Source organism: Tauraco erythrolophus, chromosome 1, assembly GCF_009769465.1.
Source record: "Tauraco erythrolophus isolate bTauEry1 chromosome 1, bTauEry1.pri, whole genome shotgun sequence".
Taxonomy (NCBI): Eukaryota; Metazoa; Chordata; class Aves; order Musophagiformes; family Musophagidae; genus Tauraco; species Tauraco erythrolophus.
Window position 1 is genome coordinate 1303265 of NC_141465.1, and position 24966 is coordinate 1328230.

A 24966-nucleotide genomic window follows, 5' to 3' on the forward strand; every position below is an offset into this window, starting at 1 on the left:
TTGTGGCACAGTATAGGACAACATCGACATGTGGTGGGTCAAAGCAATGACTGTCAGTGAAGCAGGGCAGCAGTGGACAATGCTGATGGACAGCCACGCAGAGGTCCAGGCAGGTTGGGCCAACAACAATAAGGTGCAGCAAAGGAAGGAAAAATGACTGCAAAGGCAGGGAAGGCAATATCTTTTAAGGTTTACGAGTCTGTAGACTAACTCCAGCCTCCTGTGCTGCAAATTGTCTGGCACGAGCCATCTTGTGGGAGATGTATAACTTGCCGGCACATATTTCAATGTCACTGGGCAATGTGGGCCTTCCCACCACAACCAGGAGCAGCTCGTGGGCAAGGAGGGCACAGTTTTCTTCTCCGAGTTCCTTCACTGCTGTTCTTTCCCTTCAGCTTCCTCTTCTTCCCCTGTTTTCAACAGTGTATTTTACCATTTTTTCTCCCCCTTTTTCAAACGCTTCTGAAGTCATGGGTTTGCTTAGCGTTGATTTCTTTGTGAATTGCTGTTTTTCTCTTCTTTTATACTTTTGTACATACCCAAATCATTCTTCACAGACCTGCCCTCCCACGAAATACCCTTAACATCTTATTAAGTCCTTAGCATGAAAGATCAATTGCCTCAGCTGATAAATATGCGCAGCCTCATACCAGGAGGTAAGCTACAAATACTTTGAGATCCTTTACTGGCAGGGGATTTGGAAGGCAAAAGGCCCTGGACTCTGTGAAGTGGACCATTTTTCAAGCTATAGAGGAAGTTTCTTGCTCTAAAAAACAACACAGCAACCTCAGTCTCACTCTTAGTATCACCAGAAGTGTCTTGACTAAGATTCATGTTTTGTTGGCCAATCTATTCTGCTTAAAAGAAAGGATGAAAAGAATAAAGAAAAAAAAAAAAGAGACATGAATCCAGACGTTCCAGGCCCTATAGGACATAAGCCTCAGACTACTTCATTATAAAAACAAGACAATGTCAAAGGGTATCCTATCACCTAATCCCTAACTTGAATTTATCAAGCTAGATCTTGAAAAAAATTTAGGTTCTCTGCCTCACGGACCATTGCAGAGCTTCTAGCTCACTGCTAGCCTGAGATCTTCTGAGGGAAGACATAAAACATCTCAAGCAGAGGAACGAATCAAACACCTCTGAACAATTAAAAAGGAGATGGGAAAGGGAGGTGATGCTTTCTGCTCTGCCTTTTGAGTAGGGTGTGGTGGCAAGTGCTCCCTCAAGCCATTTGGCTATGAAACCTGGCCTTATCCATAAAAGAAATGGGATTTATAGATTAACATCTCTTCTTAAGGGCTTAATTCCCTGTGGATTCCCTTTTTAAGAGCATAACTCAAAAAGGGCTTATATTCCAGAGGAGGAGGGACCACCATCACCAGAGCCAAGAAGCAGAAGCACCATGAAACCACTGGGGTGTGAGTGACTGAGGGGGGCACCAGGAGAAGTACACGAGGCAGTGTCAAAACTGGAGGTGAACATAGACTAGGTTGCCCTAACGTCAGTCCCAGCAAAGCTCCAGGTGGGCAGTGGTGAGCATCCATGTCCATCAAGCAAATACCTGCTCTGCTGTGCCGGGTGCCGCGTTGGGCGCAGAGGGTGACCATGCCCAACCCTGTCATCTCTGCTGGCCGGGGAGCAGCAGGTGTTGGAAGAAAAACTGGTCCGAGGTGGCTGCATCTGCCTCACGTTTCCAGGAACACGCAGGAGAGATCATGAAAGGGGTGGGGACACAGGCCTGGGGAGTCAGGTGGTTGTGATAATAGTTATATTGTTAGGGCTTGGAATGAGGAAATTGAAGATTTCAGCTGGGGAGAATGGGGTGAGGGCAGGGGGGACTCAAGGAGGCTTCATCTTGATCTCCCTGCTCATTAATTGCCCCTCAGGACAAAGCAGCCGGAGAAATTACTGGTTTTGACATCCAGTCCAATAGCTTTGCTCTCTGCTGTTTCTGGGCTGCCCACCCAGCTTCCAGCGGGCACTTGTCTCAGCTCAGCTATGCCAGCGGGTGGGAATTTTCATCCCCAGTCGATCCTATGGCAATAGGACTGGGGTGAGGCGGGTATCTGAGGAGCTGCCGATCACTGCTGAGTGATCCTACGTGAGACCTTGGCTTTAGGGAATACGCAGCAGAAGCAGAGCTTGAAGGCACTCGGTGATCTTCGGATGGAGGACTAGGTCACTAGTAGCCAAGGTGGCAGCTGACTCGGGCACAAAGCGGTACGGCGAACGTGCCACAGGGTCTGGGCTCACTGGGCTGCTTCAGGAGGTAGCATCCCTCCTCCCGCAGTACAGACAGAGGATGGGAGAGCGCTGGGTTTTTCAGGAGCTGGTTCCGATGTGCCAGCTGAGGCAGAGCACGAGCAGCCGCCGCACGGGCTCTGCTCCGGGCATCGTGCCACGTCGCAGCGTGCAAACAGCAACCAAAGAGGATGCACACGTGTCTTCTGCAGTTCACCCATGCTAACTTCGTTCTCCTAGGAAGAGAAACTGGGTTCCCTCCACACCGTTCCCAGCAGGATTTGTTCAGTCCTACCATAGTGTTTTCACGAGCTCTACCCCACAGTCTCCCACTTTTCATGCTGAAAGTTGGGGGTAACACACACTGCTCTGGTTTTCTCCCAGGGCCCCCTTTGAATAAAGACGTGGAAAAGCAGCCTCCTCAGGACACAAAGGTGTGGGAGTGTGCACATGGACATGCTCTTGCTGCTGGAATACCACCAGCTATTTGGGATAGACAGAAGGAAAACACAATTGCGTGTACGTAGACACAAAACAATCACACTGATATAGGGTTTTTTTTTGCCAAGTAGCTAAAAAACGTGTCCAATTTGTGATACTCAAGATTGATGAAGTATTGGAGAGCAACCTTTCTTTTTTTCCCACCCAGTAGCACTGTGTTGAAAAAAAAAAAGTGTGTTCTATTTTAAAATGTTGTGTGCATTACAGATGGTTATCACGTTCCCACCCGAGCAGATAATAGACATAGCTGGTAAGGAAACATTTCAAATTTGATGCCATAAAATGTGATTCATGTTTGCTCAAAGGTTGCTCAGTAGCAATAAAAACAATCATGCATTCAGCCTGTGAAGATACAATACACAGAAGCACTGCCCAGAACAACAGGGCGCTTCCCATTTCAAACGAGAAGGACCTAGTGACAAGCATCTGAAGGAAAAGGATCTTTTCAGTATAAAGCTCCTTGGATTCAAAATGTTGTTAGAGGTGAAGCAAATACTAGGAATCTAAACTTCCAAAAAGGATTTGTAGTGCCTGGTGGAAGATCTTTCATCCTAATGCAAGACTCGGGATTTCAGAAGACCATTTCCCTTCTAATTGCTGAGCCTGAACAGGAGAGAGGGAAATAACCATCAGTGTCAAAACCAGTTCCATCAGGTGTGACTCACCTTGATAGGTCAACACGTTGAATAAATATCCAAAAACCTGCAGACGGGCAAAATGCTCAGAAGACTCTTTCAGTGAAGGAAGATCAAGATAGGAGAGTATCTAATCACCTAAAATATCAACAGGAGTCGCTTTCACGAGCTACGCTAATAATTCCACGTCGCTATCTTCTGTCCCAGTGAAGCATGCCTGAGGAAAATGGTACCATTTATGATCGACAATCTTGGCCAGAAGACGGTCACTCAAGTGATCTAGTTCGTCTACACATTGGAAAAAAAAAAAACCAGAACAAAAGCTGAGAAGATGCAAATAAATAAAAAAAAATTATGATGTTCTGCAAATGGGTATTGAGACTGGCAGTTGAGAAGGCAACAGGAGATTTGCTGTTTCCATTGTTTCCAAAGTATTTGGGGAATCGAGTGGTCGTTTTGGTTGTAGGAATGTTAAAACTAAATTTGTGGTTGCTTTGTGCATCTGCGTGACCACGGGAAGGCAAGGACTTCTACAAAGCCACGGCCCAAGTGTGATTTCTGCATGACTGGAAGTCACCTGGGGGCTGGTTCGTGCCCCGAGGTGTGCCACAAAACCAGATCCCGCACGGCAGCCTGAGCAGCTCACCGGCCTGAGAAAGAGGGAAAGGGGAATTGCTCACATCACGGCTCACACGGCAGCTGGAAACAGTGAAAGAGCCAGCGAGTGGTTCTTGTTTAGATAAAAACCCCAAAATACGTTAAAACTCTTCTGGAAAATAAAATGAATATGTATCCAGATGTCTATAGAGATACACAGATATATGATGGACACCATTTATACACAAGTGAAAATAAACCACACAACACGTGCGCCCACACCCTAATTATTGGCTACTCTCGTCCAAACTGGCAAAGGCCAAAAGTTCTCCCAAACAACACGGTGATGGAAGTTGTCAGCCGTGACAAAATGCTGAGAAAATTGCTTTATACTGTCATTCGGATACAACAAATCAGTCCGGATGTTTGAGTTTGTAATTATTCCTCAAGTCAAAAAAAAACCCAAAAATGTAAGTTACCCTCGTCTCACACTCAGCAAAAGGACCGTGATTCTGAACTCACTTGCAAAGATCAGTTTAAGACCATTTAAAATGTTTTTAAATACTGTGGAAATCGGTACCAGCGCTACCAAACCCAGCCGTAGTTGCTCCATGGGTGCTGTTAACTTAAATGAGGATAAAACAGGCATTTTCAGGGGTAAAATAATTTTTGATGTTCTGGTAAGGCGGAGGCACAATTCCGGGGAGAGAGAGGCAGTTTTGGAGGATGGTCTGTTAGTAATTGAGTAATTTTGGGGAATTACAATAACATAAGTCAAACCAGTTATAAACACGCTCCCTATGAAGCAACTGGATTGTAGCTCCATAGGTTCCACCGGTAATCGTGAGTGCGGATGCTGCACAATTGCTAGTACCTGTGTGGATTCTGTGATTCTGTGAATTTTAAATCATAAATATGGAAAGGGTGACTGTCATGAGGATGGAGCCAGGCTCTTCTCACTGGCATCCAATGATAGGACAAGGGGAAATGGATCTAAGCTGGAACACAGGAGGTTCCACTTAAACATGAGGAAGAACTTCTTCCCAGTAAGGGGAACAGAGCACTGGAACAGGCTGCCCAGAGAGGTTGTGGAGTCTCCTTCTCTGGAGATGTTCCAAACCCGCCTGGACGCATTCTGGTGGGATCTGATCTAGGTGGTCCTGCCCCAGCAGGGGGATTGGACTAGATGATCCTTTGAGGTCCCTTCCAGTCCCTGACATTCTGGGATTCTGTATGTTCACAGCGTTTCAAGCGTAGGCTACAAGGCTGGTTCAAAAAGCCAATGTGCATCTTCAGGGATTCCTCACACGTGCCTGAGTGCCCAAAATGGCACAAGTCAGAAGAGCTCACATCCCTCCACTAAATGGCATCTCCTGTGGCATCTCCCAGACAAGATACGGAGCTGCACGGACCCTCGGTCCGACCCAGAAGGGCATTTGTAATACTCCAAGGAAGCTGCTTTGTAATAGGCATTTGATACAACCTCAGCTCACTTCCACCATCCCTCCAGCTTTTTGCAACTCACCTTTGACAAGAGTTCAAAATAAAGGACTTGACGTATAATTAAATTTAGAAGCGCAGAAGAAACAGTGCTTTAGCTTCGCGTTGCGTTCGGTGGCGGGACGGAGCTAGGGGAAAGCTCTAAGTCGTGGCTTTGGAACAAGCAGCTGGCACAAGGCTGTTCCTGGCACGCTGTCACTTAACCGCCGACCTCGAAAGCGTACTCCTCACCATCTTCAAGCATGATATTTTGTAATATGAAGAGGGAAAAGAGGCTGGTATTTTTTATATATATATATACCTTGGGCTGCACCCAGAGCAGCGTGGGCAGCAGGTCGAGGGAGGGGATTCTGCCCCTCTGCTCTGCTCTCCTGAGACCCCCCTGCAGTGCTGCGTTCAGCTCTGGGGGCCCCAACACAAGAAGGACATGGAGCTGTTGGAGCGGGGCCAGAGGAGGCCACGAAGATGATCCAAGGGCTGGAGCACCTCTGCTATGGAGACAGGCTGGGAGAGTTGGGGCTGTTCAGCCTGGAGAAGAGAAGGCTCCGGGGAGACCTTCCAGCACCTTCCAGTACTTGAAGGGGCTACAGGAAAGCTGGAGAGGGGCTTTGGACAAGGGTGTGTAGTGACAAGACATGGGGCAATGGCTTTACACTGAAAGAGGGCAGATTTAGATTGGATCTAAGGAAGAAATTTTTCCCTCTGAGAGTGGTGAGGCACTGGCACAGGTTGCCCAGAGAAGTTGTGGCTGCCCCATCCCTGGAAGTGTTCCAGGCCAGGTTGGATGGGGCTTTGGGCAACCTGGTGTAGTGGAGGGTGTCCCTGCCCATGGCAGGGGGGTTGGAACTGGATGATCTTTGAGGTCCCTTCCAACCCAAACCGTTCTGTGATTCTATGATTTTGAGTCACCAACCAAACCACCGGTAACCCCAATGAGGCTTGAAATTCAGTCGCAGACGACCGAGCAAGGACTGACCTCAAGGGGATATTCAGGAAGCAAAGAAAGAAGTGAAAACCTCAGACAGAGCTGGTCGGGGAGAAAATCTTTTGGTGAAAGAACTGGGAAAGAGCTTCCACTCTTCTAACAGCAAGGGGTTGCTGGGGACTCCTGGTCATGTTTGGGTATCGGTGTTCGTTTCTGCGGTCCGAGGAACCACTGCAACGCTTCGGGTAACGGCGGGAGGCCTGAAATTCCCAGGCACAGAGCAGCGAAACGCGTTCCCGCTCACGGGTGGGCCGGGTAGCTCTGGGTACCAGCGATTTCTTTAGTTAATGAACCAGCACAGGCGACGCTACCTCATGCGTATCACCGAGTCGCCACCAGCCTTCCCTGCCCCCGCCCCGTCCCTCTGGCAAATCTCACCCCAAACTCTCCGCCTGCCTCAGTTTCCCCCTCGGAAAGCACAATTCGGCGACTAAACCCACGTCCGAGCCCTCACCGCCGGCGTGTGCCCACCACCACCCGTGGGCAGGGTCCTGCCTGCCCTGGGCACCGCCGCTGCCATCTCCCTTTCTGCATCACCTCTGCTCCCCGGGACGCCGCGTCCCCGACGGCGTGGGGGAGAGGAGGAGGAGGAAGAGGAGGAGGAGGGACAGGGTGTTCCGCAGCCGTACCCAGCCGGGGCAGGGCTCCCTCCGGGGAGGACCGGGGCGGAGGGGGGGGGTGTCAAGGCGGCCGCACCTTGACCCCCGCCGGCGCCGCCAAGGTCACCGCCCCGACGGGTCGCCGGTCCCGCGGCCGCCGCCACTCGAGCGTTTCAAGAGGCTTTTCTTTCCCGGGAGCGGCGCCCGGGGGGAAGGGGAAGGGGCCGGAGGAGGAAGGAGGGGAGGGCGGGGAGAGGCTGGCAGGGCAGGAGCCGGGCGGAGTGCCGGCTCGAACTGGAAAGGAACCGGTCCCAGCCCAGCCGGGAGGCTGCGGGGAGAGCCGGCAGCGCTGGGGGAGAGCGCACCCGCACCGGCCCCGGCCCGAGCACCACCGCCCGCCATGGGCACGGCGTCCCGCGTCAGTCCCGCGGCGTCGGGGCGGGCAGCGGAGGGGCGGGGGGGGGAGCGGGCAGGGGGCGCCGGTGCGGGAGGGCAGCGGGAGGGAGGTGGCAGCTGCTCGGTGAGGGAGGATCTGCCCCTCTGCCACCCGTGGGAAGGGCGGATTGGGGGGGGGGGGTGTGTGTGCGGGGAGGGCTGGGGGTCTGCAGGCTGGGGTGGGGGTCGGGGAGGAGGGGGTGAAGGCACCGAGGTGGCGATGCAGAGGCGGGTTTTGCGCCGGGAAGGGCTTGCCAGAGCCACGGTCTTGCTGGCCTACCCTCTAATCCCGAGTTTGTGCCGTAGGGTGGGTCTGCGAAGACGGGGAAGATGCTAGAAGGGGAGAAGAGAAGCCAGTGTAAGCAAGAAGAGGAGCAGCAGCAGAAAGAAGAGGAGCAGGAGGGTCTCATCGAATTCTACAGCTCCTACCAGGAGCTATTCCAGTTCTTCTGCAGCAACACGACCATCCATGGGGCTATCCGCCTGGTGTGCTCCAAACAGAATAAGATGAAGACAGCCTTCTGGTCCGTCCTCTTCTTTCTCACCTTCGGCTTATTGTACTGGCAGTTTGGGATCCTCTACAGGGACTACTTCAGCTACCCCGTCAACCTCAACCTCAACCTCAACTCCGACAGGCTGACCTTCCCAGCCGTGACGCTGTGCACCCTCAATCCATACAGGTGAGAAACAGACTTCCAGAGCTGTCGGTTGCCTTGGCTTTGGTGGGTGTAGGATAAACGCGTGCGCTCTTGTTCTCTTGGTGGCCCTTGACTTCCCCTCCTGTAGCAGTGCCGGTGGAAAGGACACTTTTCACAGGCCTTTGCTGCTGCTGGGCATTTACAGGAAGGCATATTATTTTCTGCCACTCTACTCCGTGGTGTATGTTAGCAGGTGCATGCCACAGGGCAAAAGCAGATGCGTTTACTTCTCTCCTACAAGGATGGTGGACACCAGCAAGGGGTCGGATTTGCAGCTGGTGGCAGGAATGTCCTGAATCAGCCCAGCAAACTTTGCCACGCGTCTTACAAAGAGCTGTTTACGTGCATCCAGCCCTAAACCTGCAGGCTCCTCTCTCTCTCCTCCGTATAGATACAGCGCCATCCGGAAGAAGCTGGATGAGCTGGACCAAATCACCCATCAGACACTGCTAGACCTTTATGGCTACAACATGTCTCTGGCACAAAGTGACGGGTCCGCACTGTCCACGCGAAAGCGTAGCTCAAGGAGCCTGCTCCATCACGTCCAGCGCCATCCGCTGCGAAGGCAGAAGCGGGATAACTTGGTCACCTTGCCAGAGAACAGTCCCTCAGTGGACAAGAACGACTGGAAAATTGGCTTTGTTCTGGTGAGATCTCTAGATATCCTGTGTCCTCCTCACTCCAGTCTCTGCCTAGCTACTTCTGTCTTGGTAGACCCTTGGCCGTGCCCTTCCCTACGTAGAAGTCTGATTAAGCTGCACTGGCTTTTGCTAATGACAGATAAAGGTAGAGCTGAATCCTTTGCCCAATGCAATCCTGCTCCCCAAGTCCTGTCCCTGTCCGTGTGGGCCCCAGGAGACTTGTCCACGTCAGTGCCCATCTTTTCCTAGGTAGGATGGGGAAACATTGTCCTTCCTGAAGGGTACCTCAGCCTTGCAGTTGCCTTTGGAGAGCCGTTTCTTAACATCAACCGCAGTGTTGCCCAATAACAGCAAAAGGGAAAGTACTGGATGGCTGTGGGCCATGTGAAACATGGTCATGGTCGCATTGCTCCTAGGTAGCAGCTTCTTCGCCCTAGGGTATCTGTGTTTGCATTTAAAAAGGCACTGAAAGGCTGAAGCTAATTGCTTGCTAGTTAACTGGAGTTGCCACAGGATCACAAACGTTTTTTTCTGGACACACCCTGAAGGAAGGGCTCCCCATGCAAGAATTTAAAGCTTCTGCTTTTATACCACCTAGAATTTATGTGCCGTAGATCACCCTGCACGCCTCGCTGCGACTTGCTGCCTCCTGGGTTTTACTCTTCCGTGCTTGTTCACCTGGTGTTTCCCTCCCACCGAGGAGCTGCCCTGGTTTTGCTTTTCCCCATCCTGCTGATAGCCTTTTGGTTGAGCGCCGGAGCCCTGCAAAGCTCCTCCACTCCCTTGGCTTCATCCTCTGCCTGCGCTGGAGGAGCACAGCTAATCCACAGCCACAGCCTCACCTCCTGGGTGAGCCTTCCCTGACAATGGCCCCTTTTCTCCTTCTCTTCTTCACAGTGCAACGAAAACAACACGGACTGTTTCCATCAGGCGTACTCCTCAGGGGTGGATGCCGTGCGGGAATGGTACAGCTTTCACTATATCAATATCCTGGCGCAGGTGCCCGATGCAAAAGCCCTGGATGAGTCTGACTTTGAGAATTTCATCTATTCTTGCCGCTTCAATGAAGCAACGTGCGACAAGGCGTAAGTGGTGGAAACGTCCCACCGGGTCTTCCTGGAAACATCCCTGTTTTGTGCCTGGCTCCAAGGGGGAGCAAGAAACCCACATTATAGAACCTCTCTCCTGAGTTGGGGTGTTGCTTGCTCGGTTCCCATTGTTCCAAATGATGCTTAGGACAAGGGGTAATGGTTTTAAAATAGAGGGAGGTAGATTCAGATTGGATATTAGGAAAAAATTTTTTACCATGAGAGTTGTAGAACACTGGAACAGGTTGCCCAGAGAGGTGGTGGATGCTCCATCCCTGGAGATGTTCAAGGCCAGGTTGGACGAGGCCCTGAGCAACCTGATCTAGTTGGAGATATCCCTGTTCCTTGCAGGGGGGTTGGACTAGATGACCTTTGAAGGTCCCTTCCAGCCCTAACCATTCTATGATTCTATGATTCTATGTTTCTTGTCTTTCCTGGGGGTTATGCTCACAGTTTCTGTAACCTGAAACTATGGACCTTGGAGGATGGTTTCTCCTTTTCCTGGGTTTCACACAAATGAAATAGTTATACTGGTGCAAACCCCAGGGTGGGTACAGATGTGCAGTGTAGAAGTTTCTTTATTCTGCTCTCTACCGTGGTGAAATGGGACCTATCAGCCCACATATAGAATCATAGAATCATAGAATGGTTAGGGCTGGAAGGGACCTTCAAAGGTCGTCTAGTCCAACCCCCCTGCAAGGAACAGGTTTGGGTTGTTTTTTTTTTTTTTTTTTTAGGAGGAGAAGAGAGAGTTGTTGCAAAAAGACAGTAAAAAAAGAAAAATCCCACTTCTCTCCTGCCACTATTGGTCAAAAAGCCCCAAAGAGGCGGAATGAAACCCATCAGCAAGGGAGGAAGAGTGAAGAGTTTCATCAGTACTAGGAAGATAATACACTAATTGCTACTACTGCTGAAACCCATTTGGGCTCTCAGGAGTTAGGAGTAGGAAAAACCTTGGTGTAAAAACCTGTCCAGCTCCGGGAAGGTTTTTTCACAGCACATTTTAATTGCTTGTCCCCATTCAGGCGAGTTTACATAACAAATACTGCCCGGCTGCTGTAAGCCCCTCTCCCTGCAGGTGGCACCCAGAGCTGTTCCCTTCAGAAAGCCCTTCCCCTTGGTCTGGTAGCCCTTCCCCTTGGTCTGGTAGCCCTTCCCCTTGGTCTGGCAGCCCTTCCCCTTGGTCTGGCAGCCCTTCTCACCCCCTGTGAATGTTTCTCTTCGCCTCTCAGGAATTACACCCACTTCCACCATCCCTTGTATGGGAACTGCTATACCTTTAACGACAACAGCAGCAGCCTGTGGACATCCTCGATGCCTGGGATCAATAACGGTGGGTGAGAGGCACCCTTCGGTGAGTAGAGAGAACAGCTCACCTCTGTTTTCCCCCGGAGTTATGGGCATCCTGCTGTGCGTAGCGCCGGTGGTGGTGGATGGCAGCCCTGCTCTGGCTCGCCCAAGCTCTGTTCTCACCCGTGCGAAGATGCCCGTCTCATGGACACGCTGCCCCTCGCTGCTGCCCCGCTGAACTCTCTCTTTCCACCCCCCATCAGTGCCCGATCCTTACGTTCATTCCTCCCTCTGGACCTGCACTGGCCCTTCCTGAAGTCCCTGTTGAGCTGTAGTGCTGTGCTCCTGGTCTTCACCTCCTTCTTCTCCATTCTCCTGTTTCCAGCAACTGACCTGTGTTCCCAAACCCCCCCGAAACCTCTCTGGACTTCAGGATTTTTTTCCATCTCCATGAAATCTCTCTCAATTCCCAGTTCTGCTTTTTCTAAACCACACTGAAGAAATCCAGTTTTCTCTGGCGTCTCCTGGAGCCTCCAACTTTGTTTCCGGCCTCCCTCCAGCCACCCTCCATTGCTGCCCAGCTTTGATGCTGCCCTGGTTGATGCTTCTCTTTCTTTCTCTCTTACGGACTCGCTTCTAACCACTCTGCTCACCCTTCCCACACGATGGCCAGCCAGGACCCCCCTTGCTCTCTGACATTCCCTCAGGTCTCTCTCTGGTGGTGCGCACCGAACAGCACGATTTCATCCCTCTGTTGTCCACGGTGACGGGAGCCAGGGTCATGGTCCACGATCAGGATGAGCCAGCCTTCATGGATGACGGGGGCTTCAACGTGCGCCCCGGCATCGAGACCTCCATCAGCATGAGAAAGGTGAGGGAGCAGGGGGGGTCAGAGCTGTGGATGGGAGATTGTGGGGGAGGTTTAACATCTGGATAGATACAGATGGGTCGTCATGGACCCAGTGTTTAATGGAGGGGATTAATCATATGGAGTGAAGGGAGGGGAAGAAGAGCAGTTTACTGGACTGGACGAGAAGCGTTTGGCTGCAGTTTATCAGTGAACAATGAAATGGAGGAAAGCAGGGGGAGCTGGCATCCCGAGGAAAGCGTAAAGAGCAGATACTGATGGATAAGCAACGTGTGGCATGGAGGTGTAGAAAGAACAGCAAAGAGCCTGTCCTTGTGTATAACAGCTGTTTGATGTTCCAGGAGATGACCGTGCGCCTTGGGGGCAGTTACAGCGATTGCACAGAGGATGGCACTGACGTGCCAGTGCAAAATCTCTACTCGTCCCGCTACACCCAGCAGGTAACCCATCATCACTGGTCCTGTGCCACCTTGTTTCCCTGCTTTCCTGAAATGCTTCGGTCCCCCAACAGCCACGCTTGTCTGTTGATAGTATGGGACGATACAGGCTGCAGTGGGTTTGGTCCCCTTCTTCAGCCTTTCCCACCTCATGTGCCTCCCAGGTCTGCATTCGCTCCTGCTTCCAGCTGAACATGGTGGAGCGCTGTGGCTGTGCGTATTACTTCTATCCCTTACCCGATGGAGCAGAGTACTGTGACTACACCAAGCACGTAGCCTGGGGTAAGTGGACAGGAGGAACGGCAAAGCTCACACCCACCTGACCCTGTTTGGTCCACCTCATGTCCCATTACATCTCCTCATTGTCTTCAGTGAGCTTCCTGGTGTGGGACATCCAGAGACACTCTTGTCTTGGATGGTTAGTCCCTCCGAGCTTCTTGAAGGAGACCTCTGGAGACCCTCACGGTCACGCATCACGTTTTGTGTACCGTTAGCTTACCTGGATTTACTTTCTCTGCTGCTCAGGCTACTGCTATTACAAACTCCTGGCTGAATTCAAAGCTGACGTGTTGGGCTGTTTCCACAAATGTCGGAAACCTTGCAAGTAAGTTTGATCCTCAGTCAGGTAGACCAGGAACTCTTTATTCCTAGAGGTGTTGGGAAGCATTCACTGACCAGGGCAAAATCTTGAATCAATAGCTGAGCTGCAACCCGAAATGGTATTTCTCCCATCAGAGAGCCAAAATGGCTGAGGAGCATCAACGGCAGCTCAGGGTTCAGCTCCTGAGGACCGTGCAGGAGCTTGGTGGGAAGTGGGCAGAACTTCAGCGTCGGGGGGAAGTTTCCAGGTGTGCCTGGGGATTGAGAGCCTGGTCTCGTGGCTCCTACAGCTTCAACAGCTAACACGGCCTCTTGTCTTCCAGAATGACAGAATACCAGCTATCAGCTGGGTACTCCCAGTGGCCTTCTGCTGTCTCAGAGGTAAGGAGAGGGTTTCCTGGCTCTCCAGCACTGCTCTGTCCTCCCATGTAGTCCTTCCTCAACTGGTACTAAGCCTACAGGAGGTGACTGTGATCATGTAACGCAATTTATTGCACTTTCGTTTCAGGACTGGGTTTTTCATGTGCTTTCACAACAGAACAAATACAATATCACAGCTAAGAGGTGAGAGCCCTTCAACAGAGGTGACGTCCAAACCAGAAACCATCCCACTGGAGTCTGTGTGTCATAGAATCCTAGAATGGTTTGGGTTGGAAGGGACCTTCAAGATCATCTAGTCGTCGGGGGTTGAGAGTTAATATTAAATCACTGATGGGAAGAGATTAGGTATGGGACCCGTGGGCAATGCCAGTGGATTTGAGTCAGAGTAGGGGTAAACTGAGATTTCAACAGGGACTGGGAACCCAAGTCAGACGAAGGTCAGCCCCCAGTGTGAAAAGAGTAGGAGGAGTGGGAAGCAGAGCCATGCAGGAGCTTGTGCTTAGCCAGCGTGGGATGCCACAAACATTGGGTTTCACAGAGCAGTCTCAGAAGTGCGCTGTAAGTACCAAATATTGTATTTTGTGCAGAACGAAGGAACTGCGGAGGTGGGGAGAAGCCTCTAGGTGGTATACGTGTGAGGAGGACAGGGGACAGAAGGGGACAGAGAAGACTGTTAAGCTTGGTGAAGAAATGCAGGGATCACGGATTTGGCGTTACTGAGCCCCATCTTTCATTTACAGGAACGGAGTTGCCAAAGTGAACCTCTTTTTTGAGGAGTGGAACTACAAGACCAACGGGGAGACTCCAGCCTACACGGTACACGCTTCACCACCACGTCCTCTCTAGCCACCCCTTCCCCCACGATGTCCCTCCGTACCGACAGGCGTTTTTCCAGCAGCATTGCTGGCTATCGAGCCTCTGTCCCAGTGGCAGGGTGGGAGGGCCCCCCGATGTCCCAGTGGCAAGATGGGAGGGCCCCCCAGCACCACGGGGGCACAGCTGGCAGGGAGGCAAAACGCTTGAAGGAGGGCTGTCCTCACTGCCCTTTCTCTGTCTCTTGCAGGTAGTGACTCTGCTGTCCCAGCTTGGGAACCAGTGGAGCCTCTGGTTTGGATCCTCTGTCCTGTCCGTGATGGAGCTTGCAGAGCTCATTCTGGATTTCATCGTCATCACCTTTATCTTGGGCTTACGCAGGTACCGCTCCCGGCAGCAGCTCTCTCCAAACAGTCACCATAACGCTGCTTTCCAAGACGAGGGGCCACGTCCCAGCGCTCCACCCCGCTTCACCGTCGAGGCCGTGGTGACCACGCTGCCGTCCTACAACAGCCTGGAGCCACGTGGGCCGAGCAGGGACGGCGAGACGGGACACGAGTGAGGCGGTGGCTCATTCTGCAGATGGGATGGGTGGCCAGCAGAGCAGAGGCTGCACAGTTTCTCCGTGGGACCTGCGTTTCCTTCTTTCCGGGGTGCTCTCCCTGGACCGTGGCAGCAGACCGCACTGGGCTCATTGCTTGCACTCCTGCAGGTGAATCCTTTGGTCTCACAAAATACTGTTGGCTCTGGGGAATCACCAAGGATGAGAGTTGATCTAGGGGTAGATGTCCACTTGGTTTCCTCACGCTCCTTGCACGTGCACACCTACACGTGCACGCATTGCACGCTTTCTTTTCCCCGCAACAAGGATGCTGCCACAGTGGTCCGTCGTTGATTAAAGAAGTTTGGCAGGTGTGACTGGCCTCCTCTGTGGTAGGACACGGGACAGGAACAGAGTCTCAGCTGGGGTACAAGGCTCTCAACAGGGCTGAGCTTTGTTAAGCTTTCCCTAAGGCTGGAAACTGGTTGCTTTTTCCTAGTTTTTAATGCTCTTAGCTGCACATCACTCTCTTTCCTTGTGATGTACCATACACAGGAATGTTGAGCCATTTGACTGTTTGCCAGAGCGTTGGTGATAAACTGCTCCCTACGTAGGAGTTATGGGAACAAACTGGCTATGCACGCCCTCAAAAACATCCCAAACAGTATTTCTGCTGCCACGAGCTCCTGCAAAAGGGGATCAGAACAGCACAGGTCAGACAGTGCCTGCTCTGCCCTTCTCTGGTTCACCCCCGGAGGGTCTACTGAGGGTTGGGAAGCACAGAAGTGCTGAGGCTTTAATCTAAGGTCTTTTCAGGGAAAGCTTTAGCCTATTGGAATGGACCACATGGGCAATCAAGGCCAGGATGAAGATGGTCCTCTTCCCAGGAACTAACGTGGGGATCTTGGCGTAAGAGCACGCATCTTATTTCTGGCAGTAGCCTTGCCAAACTGGTTTTTTACAAATGCTCAAACTTCTGCTGCGGTGGTGTTTACACAGCACTTGATGTGGTATCAGGAGAGCAAAGGTGATGTCCTTAACAAACAGGATTATCCATTTGACCGGACACAAACACAGATACCAGAATTTAGGCATATAGTTTAGGCAAAGACCTGTGGTACCACGTGCCCAATGGCATTGCAAACAGCCTCTTTCGAATTTAAAAACTAGTTAATCATCACAAAAGAAAAACTTGAGATATTTTAAAAATTAAGGTAGATGCACTGCCCTTGGGAAGCTGGAGGATTTTACTGCAGAATATAAACTGTTGCTCAGTTCTTCCCTTTGAGATGTTAAACACATGCTTGTTGTCCTGCTCTTGCCTTGATTACCTAAATGCACTTTTCGCTTCCCAGCAGGGCGTGATTTTCTTTCACCTCACAGAAATGAACACTATATACTTTTAGTACACAAATATTCATGGTTTTTCAAACTTTATCCCAGCACTCAGCTGATGCCCTTTGTTTGAAAGAGGAGAAGATGTCTCTCTGCTGGGAGTAAAAGTGAGCGATTCAGGGGGTGTCCTTCAGCGTGGGGGACAGCCCAGCAGGAGGGAGAGCCCTGCAACCACAGGCATTTAGAGGTGTTGGAATATATATTCCCTATTAGAGGCCCTCAATGGAAAAAATCAGGCCTTCTATAAACATGAAAATGAAAAAAAAAAAATCTACTTTCTGTGTTTATAGGAGAATTTAAATGAAATAAAAACCTGACACTGGACGCATGAAGCTGTTTGCTTCAGAAAACCACCTCCAAGTCAAGAAAGGAGGAAGAGAATCATAGAATCACAGAAGGGTTTGAGTTGGAAGGGACCTCAAAGATCACCCAGTTCCAACCCCCCTGCCATGGGCAGGGACACCCTCCACTACACCAGGTTGCCCAAAGCCTCATCCAACCTGGCCTGGAACACTTCCAGGGATGGGGCAGCCACAGCTTCTCTGGGCAACCTGTGCCAGTGCCTCACCACCGTCAGAGGGAAGAATTTCTTCCTTCTATCTAATCTAAGAGCAGGTGTAACATCTAAAACAAGTTGAGTCTTTTTGGACTGGGAGCACCCATCATGCAGGGGAGGTGGAGAAGTAGGAATACAAGTGCTTGAAGGGGAAAGGGAAGGATAAGAGAAGAAAGATCATTTTGTGGGTAAGTTGGAGCATGAGGAGTGGTTTGTTTTGCAGGAGTAAGCAGCACAGAAGTGGGTAGTTCCACATGCTTAAGGAGAAGAATGAGGATGAGGAAAAGGAAGGTTTATATGATGGGGATACTGTAGAGAGGAAAAAGAGTGCTGTGTGTTTAGGAGCTTAAAAACAATAGCAGAGGGTTTGTGGAAGCATTCGGTGCTGCTGAAAGACAAGGACAGAGAGGTGAGATCAGATGAATTTGGAAGATCTGAGAAAGGTTAGAGTGTAGCAGGACTGGGGAAATGGAAAGTAGTACTAGAAGAAAGGGAAGAATGGGCCAGGCCCTCCAGGGAGGACAAAAACTAAGCACAGGATGGTTGAAAAAGTGGGGAACACAAGGACAGAGCCGCAGGCATACCCTGCTATCTGCTGGAAACTTACTCCTTAAAAGTGAGACAGTCACAATTTGACAGATACCAGAACTATATTTTTCCATAAGAATTAAGGTAATAGAGGAAACACATGGAAGTATAACTCAGTGTAAGTGTCTAGAGAAGTTAGAAAATGAGAAAAGCGCCGCTCCAGAAAATGAGCAATACATTTAAAAGAACTAAACTCTGCTTGCTGGAGTGCTTGGAGAAGCTGGACAGATAGGTGCAAGGCTTGCCTGCACAGATCGAGGCCAAACCTAGAAGGAATTTGAGGAAAGGGTTATGGGAACACACCAGAGGGATGCCCATGTTGTCTTGCAGCTCTTCACACTTACCAACGTGCAATATTTACAGGAGTCTTGTGAGCGTACGAGAGAAAAGGGCCTCCAGCTTCCAAGTACATGCTTAAAGGCATGAGCTACAAAAAGCTTAGTATCTGGAGATTATGGCAAATTTATGCAAAAATAGAGAGAGAACACGGAGAGTCATTTTGGCCTCTGCAAGAATCATTCGGTGGGTCTCTGCACTGAAGGACAGGATGATATGGGGCTGTTTCTGCTGGAAACCTGGGGAGCAAATAAAGGTGTTCTGAATAACTCTCTCTGGCAAAAAAATAGGTCAAATACTATCAGAAGTATGGAAGCTGAAGGGCAACTTTATTTTGGCCTGTGAACAGGGAAGTGTTGTGAAGGGACCCAGTTACTTCTTCCAAGAGGAAGCATTGCAGGTAACCTGGAAGAAACGCCGGACTGAACTCACGTATCCAACCAAGTTGCCTATTTTGTAAAACCTATATCCTCATCTGCTGCATCTCTTAGAGTCATTATTTGCTTAGAGGTCACACACAAAGGTACCACCTCTGTACTTCCCCATCATTGCCTCTTCACCAAGTGAAGGCTTCCAACCCCAGCAGATACGGCAGAGCAGGGGCCTCTTGGCACTTCACAGGAAAGCCAGCTCCATCAAACAGGCATCAACACCATGTTCCTACTCTGAAGAAAAGGCTTTTGTCTTCCCACGACCATCTGGTTACTCTCCAGCTGAGACAAAAAAACCCAACCCCACCGGTGAGAGGGTGCAGCCCACTGTGATCAGGGCACAGAAACCTCAGGAGAGGCCAGAGCAAGGTCTGGGGCACCTAGAAACATGAAGGTTTAAGACACCTCCATGGAAGAGCAGCACGGTTGAGGCTTTTTCCCCACCAAATCTGAAGGTGTTGGGATGACGCAGTTGACATGGGAGATGCATGCTTAAAGGCAGAGCTTGAATTTCTAATTAGACACATGAAGGACTCCCCTGCCAAAGCCTTGCCCTTGCTTCTCGTGCACATTTCAAACCATGTTTCGGGCAGGGTAACACTTTGCAGGAGCAGCAGAGGTGCAGATGCTTTAAAGGATGGCACCTCAGAAGGTGAGTTCCCAGCAGAGCACGGTACTTCTAACACCGACAGGAGGTTTTATGGTTAAGACACACAACTCTTTGCAAATTTCCACGACTCATAAGTTAGGCACAACCCTGGGGCAACTTTCAGCAGCGTGTCCAGCCCCAGCTCTGTGCTCCAGAGCAGCTGGCTAGCTTTGGAAAGCTAGCACTCAAGTCTCTAGGTTTGGCAAGGGTCTGGAAACACACTTTTTTTCAATTAAAAAAGCTTTTCCCAACCTCCCACATGAACACAGGTGACAACTAACAGGGAAACGACCCAACCTGGCAGCAGTGGTGGCATGGCTAGTTCCATGCAGGTCACACAGCCCTGAGCTGTGCTGCAGTTTAGACCGTACACACGGCTTTAATCCACTGGCCAGTCCAGACACCCTCCGTTCCCTTTTCATCTTTGAAAGAAATCAATTTAGCTGCACTGCTCCAAATTCCCCACTGACCATACGTTGCTCTGGTATGATTTTGGTGATGGTTAACGTTTAACAGCGGACAAAGATTGATGGCGAGGGAACCACAAGCCACAGGGAGCACTGTGTTACAACCTGGAGGCTGGAACAGCAGGAGCAGACAAGGGCACCAGTACCTCGTTTTAAAATAAGTCTGCACTGGACACAGCTCTGTCATTTCTTTTTAATGAGTTTCAAGTGTAGGGCAAAGCAAAACAAGGGGGCACTTACCTTTATTCCAGCCATGCTCCAAGACACACTGTGAACAGCCCCCTGCTCTGTTTGCATGGTGAACACATCCCAGCACCACTCCAACCCCAATGGGAATTGTTTTCTGGGTTTCAGGACTTGAGGACAGGTTATTGAAACCCAACGGCAGTACAGCCCAAGGAGTCAGAGCTACTACCAACACACCCTCCCAGTTCGGGGGACCACCTCCCCACGCATTACACAGTGGCCAGACATTGGGTGGCTGGAAGTAGGGTTGGTTTGGGCATCCTCTTGTCCCGGAGCTGCTGGTTCATACATCTCGTTACGGACTTGCCACAGAGTCAGTCCAGCACACAGTTCCAGTACAACTGGAGCAGCCATCACAGCAATGGAAGACTAACCACTGCTCTGAGGGCCAGAACTTCAGGTGTGTGTACAGTATGGAAGCAACAACAACAAAATGATGCTCCAAAGAGAGTTTGGTACCCCAGCCCCTCCCCACCCAGACAGACCAGACAGACTCAGTAAGGTGGTGAATCGTGTTTCTTAGAGACCAGTTAAAGTACATGAGCTGATTACTATAACATGCCAGAGAAGATTACAGTTGTGTTTATAGAGGAAGGAAATAAACTGCACGTGCGTGAGTGGCTGTAATGCTGTGGACAGCAGAGTCCCTTGCTTTTACTCAGAGGGCCTTGGTGATTTTTTTTTTTTTTTTTGCCCATGCATAGAGACACAAAGGAAGGGAAAGGGAGCAGAAGAGGTGGCAACATACAACATCTAAGAGAAAGAAATGGAAGAGACAGCCTAGAGGGACCTCAGCCCCCAGAGGAACAGGAGGAGTGGGGCACCAAAGGCTTGTTTGGAAGAGTTCAAGAGAATTGCTGGTCTGGGGGCCTCAAGCTTGTATGCCTACCCCCTAAAATGATAGCAGTAAGTAGTACAAGCAGGCCCTGGCTCCTCTTCAGTAGATGCACTTCTGACCGTCCATCACATCTCAGTTCCACAGGGAATCGGGGAAGTGCTCAGGGGACGAGGGCTGCTTCACTCCAGATCTTCATCTCTGCCCTCACCCAAGGTGGAGAGGGATGGAATTGCAGGGAGATGAACTCAGCGCAAATGAAATGCTGGGGCATGGAAGTGAGCATGCAAAACCTAGCCCCTTCCCAGATGCCCTGTGAGGAGGAAAGGGGCTTCCCTGGCACACCCAATGGAAAAAAAAAAAAAGCATCTGCTCCTCCCAGCTTTTGTACTTCACTCCCATCTGGGAACTCCAGTGGTGTTCTCCCCCGCCTCTCCGCATCCTCTTAAGAATAAACAGATCCCAAGGTATCCTAGAATCCAGGTAGAGCTTCCTAAATTAAAGGAGTGCCCTCTTTCCAGTCTAGATTACAGGCTACAGCTCAGCTTGTAAAAAAAGACAAGATGCACATTCCTCAGAAGACTGCAGAAACTGAGGAACAGGGCAGCTCATGTAACACCACGTTCAAGCAATTCACAGCTCCTGTTCTTTTTGAAGGAGAAGAATACAGAAATTGCTTACAGAAAGCCACAGCACTCCATGCTGCAAGTCTACTTCCATCAGAGACCACCCTGGATCTAAATTCAGCAGAACCCCATAGCAAGCAGGAGGATTTCAGTTTGATAGGCAAGATCTCTAGAGATCTAAGCTGCCAAACTGGGACATCCCATGTCACTTTGCAATACCCACACCCAGAGCAGCATTTCCCTTCGAATCCCCAGCTAACCATTCTGGTGGTTTCTAATTCCTGCTGAAAGTTAGGGCTTTGTGGCAGCAGAAACAGAACGGGTATTCGTAATCAGAAAGCTGTGTGGCTCATCCAGTCTCATCTGGAACACCTCCAGCCTCCTTCACCTCCCCATCTGCTACGTAGCAGACTTCCTTTGACACTCACCCCAGTAACACAAAAGCAAAACACCCATTCCCACTCTGCCACTACCCCAAAGCCTTCCAGAAAGCTACAGGTCGGTAGAGAGCCACAGGGTACTGGTTTGTGTCTGCATAGATGAAAGGAATATTTGACACCCCCTCCCAGACTCCTTACTGCTGTTCTTTTGGATATTTTCCTCCTACACATGCCTTGCTGATAGTAACAAAACCCCTTCCACTTCACTGAGTATAATCTCTTGCACTTGACTGAGGTAATCACGTAGGCTCTCCTTCACAATAACTGAAACGGCCATGTTCAGCCAGAAAGTCATCTGAAAATAAGGACAGGCAGAATAAATCGTTTAAGTGCTCATCTCTCCATGGCTAGAGAAGTCTAGATACCCATATCTAGCTCAGTCAGATGGCTCACAGTCACTGCCCACCAACAATCAGCCTTTATTCCAGAAGCTCAATGGAAAGCTCGAGTCATGCTGCCACTCTTTTTAGGCAGAACACTAAAGAGTCTCACGTGCTGAAGACCTTCATCCCCAAAGGCACTGCGTTAAGGCATTCTTGTTTTGCTGGAGTCCACACAGGCACTGTTGGACAGGCTCACACCCAAAAATAAACCACCAAAATTCCCTGCAGAAGAGCAGGAGCAATAGCTACCCGCTCCTCCTCTACTTCCCTTTCCTCTAAACTCAGATGACCCTCCCTAAAGCTGCAGCAGCTGTTGAAGAGTCTAACCATGTTCAGTAGAGCGCTTCAGAGTCCTATACAGAAGACAAATTAAAACCAATAAAGAAATCAATGAAGAAGCTAGGTGGAAGGGAAGGGAAGGAAAGATTCAGGGGCAAGAAGAAACAGGCAAGGTGACAGGGGACAGGAGGCTGCAGACTGAAGGAGCTACATTCAAGTAAAAAAGTAGACTGGAGACAAAGCAACAGGAAAAGGAAAAAAAAAGGAAAGAACAAAAGGGCAAGTTACACCAAAGGTCCCCCAGAGACTTCCAAATCCCCCACCAGGGAAGGGACTCGCCAACCCACCCACTCCAGGGTAAAAGCCCCTCATACTTACAAGTTTGCCTGACCTGGCAGACAGAATTTCCCATTTCTACAACGACTGCCACCCCCAATTCCTTCGTTACTATGCAAAGCATTCAGTTTCCACAATAAATGTGGGAGTTCCAGCACCACCACCTCCCTTCCCCAAGGACTGAAGTTAACACTTATGCAACCAAGACCCTCCAGACCTCAAACCAAAACGGAAGACTTTAAAGTACTCTAGAGTTGGCTTCTTCACCTTTGATCCTGGGCTTTTCGGTACTTACTTACAATCACCACCACCACAATGGCACAAATCACTCCCATCATGATCATCATCTGGAGAGAGAGATGGTCAAAGAGTAATACTCAGATTGACAAGTTGACATCTTCCCTGACAGCCAGGGAACATAGGCCAGACCCCAAAGGTAGGACAGCCAAGGCCTCAAAGCCTTTCCACATTGGAAGAACTGTGTTTGACATAGTTATTAAGCCCCAACTATCCTCTCAAAGCCCTGCAGGAGAAGACTAAGTCCAATGTCCTTCTAACGAAGGAGATCACGGCACTAGGAAACTCACCTTGCAGTTCTTCCACCAGTACTTCCTTTTGAGCTTTGCCGCGCTACTCTCGAATTGTGAGGCGCCAGCCTGAAGCGCATCTGCCCGGTCATCTAGCTCCGACAGTTTCTGGTCTCGTTCCAGCACCTTGTCTACGTTTACACGCATTATATCAACCACCTGCAGGAGAAAGAAGAGCAGCAGCAGTTATACTGGTAAAGAAGAGTTGAAAAAGTAAGTTATTGGCCACGTTGCTGCTCTGACACTGAGATACCAACAAGTGAAAGCCCCGAACGAGGCAAAAAGGTCAGGATAAGAAAGAATTTTCAAGTCATTGCCTATTCTGAAGCGGGGAAAAAATCCCAGACCTCCTATTAAAGTACCAGGTCCTCGGTTCCACTGTCTCACCTCTTTTTAAAGCTCTCGAACCCAGCCAGCCTAAGCTGGGTGAGGATAATCATACCCTTGCCCACTGCCAACTGCAAAGATCACTTAGGAGCTACATGTTGCTGCCCCAGCGAGGCACGCAGGCGTTACTGCACGGCAGCAGCCACGCTAGACACTGACCCTGGAAAGTCAGACAAGGTTCCCCGCACATCATGGGGACCAAGAGCTGTTCCAGATGCTGGGTGGCTTTATTTCCGTAACAGATGCACGCTACAGGGTACCAAAAACAGAACAGCTCCTCAGAAGTCACATCTGGAATTAAGCAGCTTTTAAACATAAAGGAATTTTGTCTCTTCTCTGACTTCTTTATAGGTTTGCCATCATACTTTGAGTAGCAACTATTAACATTTCTGGACTTGGCATGATGGGAGCATCCACCCCCTCGGCAACAGACGCTTGTGGAGGGAGAACATCGCTGCTGCGCAGCAGGGGGGGGAAGAGCCCGGGCAGCCCCCGGGAAGCCGGCAGGGCTGGGGGAGCCACTGACCTCCTCCACCTGGGCCTGGGTCTGCTGCAGCCGACGGTTACTGCTCAGATTGGGGGGCGGCCCGGGGGGACCCCCTCCAGGGGCTCCCCCTTCCGCGGCCCCGGGAGCTGGTTGCTGAGCTGGGTCAGACCTGGAGAAACGCACATATGGATCCAGGCAAAGGCAACACCCAGAGACCCCCACCCCTCCGAAATCCACCCGAATCCCAGTGTCCACAGGCTCCCAAGCCCCGAGGGCCTGTGCCCTCCCCGGATCAGGACCGGGCGAGCCCGGGGAACGCCAGCCCCAGGCCGGGGGGCTGGCGGGTGCGGCCCAAGAGCCGCGGAGAAAGGTGACAGCCGCGTGGCCGTGCGGAGGTGACCGGGAGGCGGCCCGCAGCCTGCCGCAAGCACCGGAAGGAGGGAGGGAGGGGAACGGGGCCGCGCCGATGGGGAGGCAGCCCAGGGGACGGGGGGCGGGGGGGGGGGCGGCCGGCAGCCGCGGCGGCCCGGGGCCCCGCGCATCACCGGTGGGGCACGGCCCGCGCACGCACCCCCTCTCCGCGCGGCGGGGCCCCGACAGGCACCGGGTGAGGGAGCGGGCCCGCCCGGGGCGCGGGGGGGCGGCGCGGGCAGCCTCGCCTGCGGCTGCTGCAATGCGCCACTCGCCGCCGGCCAGGACGCGGGCTCCGCGCCGGCCCGCTCCCTCCCGCTCCATCCATCCACCCTTCCCGCGCCGCGCCCCCGCAGCCCGCCCACCACCGGGACACTCACATCGCCGAGCCGGAGCAGGACCCCCGGGCGCGCCTCACTCACGCCCCGCCGCACCGGAACCCCCCGACTGCGCGCACCGCCCCCGGTGCCCCTCATTTATAAGCGACGAGACCCCGCCCCCTAGGGCCGACAGCCAATCGTAAGTGGACGTAGGAATGCCTCTCCAGGAACAGCAAATCAGCGCCGCCCTCGGGTTCCTCCGCAGCCAATCAGCGCTGCTCACGAGGCGCCCCGTGAAGACGGCGATTTACCCGAGCCCCGCCCCTTTCCCCTCGCCGAACTTCCGAGGGG

The 24966-nt window shown here is 51.4% G+C and overlaps 2 protein-coding genes across 2 annotated transcripts; one reads left to right on the top strand and one right to left on the bottom strand.

The window, feature by feature from the left end:
* Positions 1-7814: 7814 nt before the first annotated feature.
* On the top strand, positions 7815-14891 carry SCNN1A (sodium channel epithelial 1 subunit alpha). Its single transcript, XM_009990117.2, has 12 exons — positions 7815-8179; positions 8589-8844; positions 9736-9923; positions 11159-11259; positions 11924-12087; positions 12426-12524; positions 12686-12803; positions 13047-13125; positions 13445-13502; positions 13630-13685; positions 14243-14318; positions 14566-14891. The coding sequence occupies exons 1-12, from the start codon at positions 7830-7832 to the stop codon at positions 14875-14877; spliced, it is 1857 nt and encodes a 618-aa protein (XP_009988419.1). The 5' UTR covers positions 7815-7829; the 3' UTR covers positions 14878-14891.
* A 37-nt stretch (positions 14892-14928) lies between these two features.
* VAMP1 (vesicle associated membrane protein 1) lies at positions 14929-24703 on the bottom strand. The gene is made up of 5 exons (XM_086616663.1): positions 24676-24703; positions 23924-24053; positions 23011-23169; positions 22719-22770; positions 14929-15542 (listed from the first exon to the last, which is right to left on the bottom strand). Coding segments are annotated over exons 1-5 (423 nt in total). The 5' UTR covers positions 24678-24703; the 3' UTR covers positions 14929-15462.
* Positions 24704-24966: the final 263 nt, after the last annotated feature.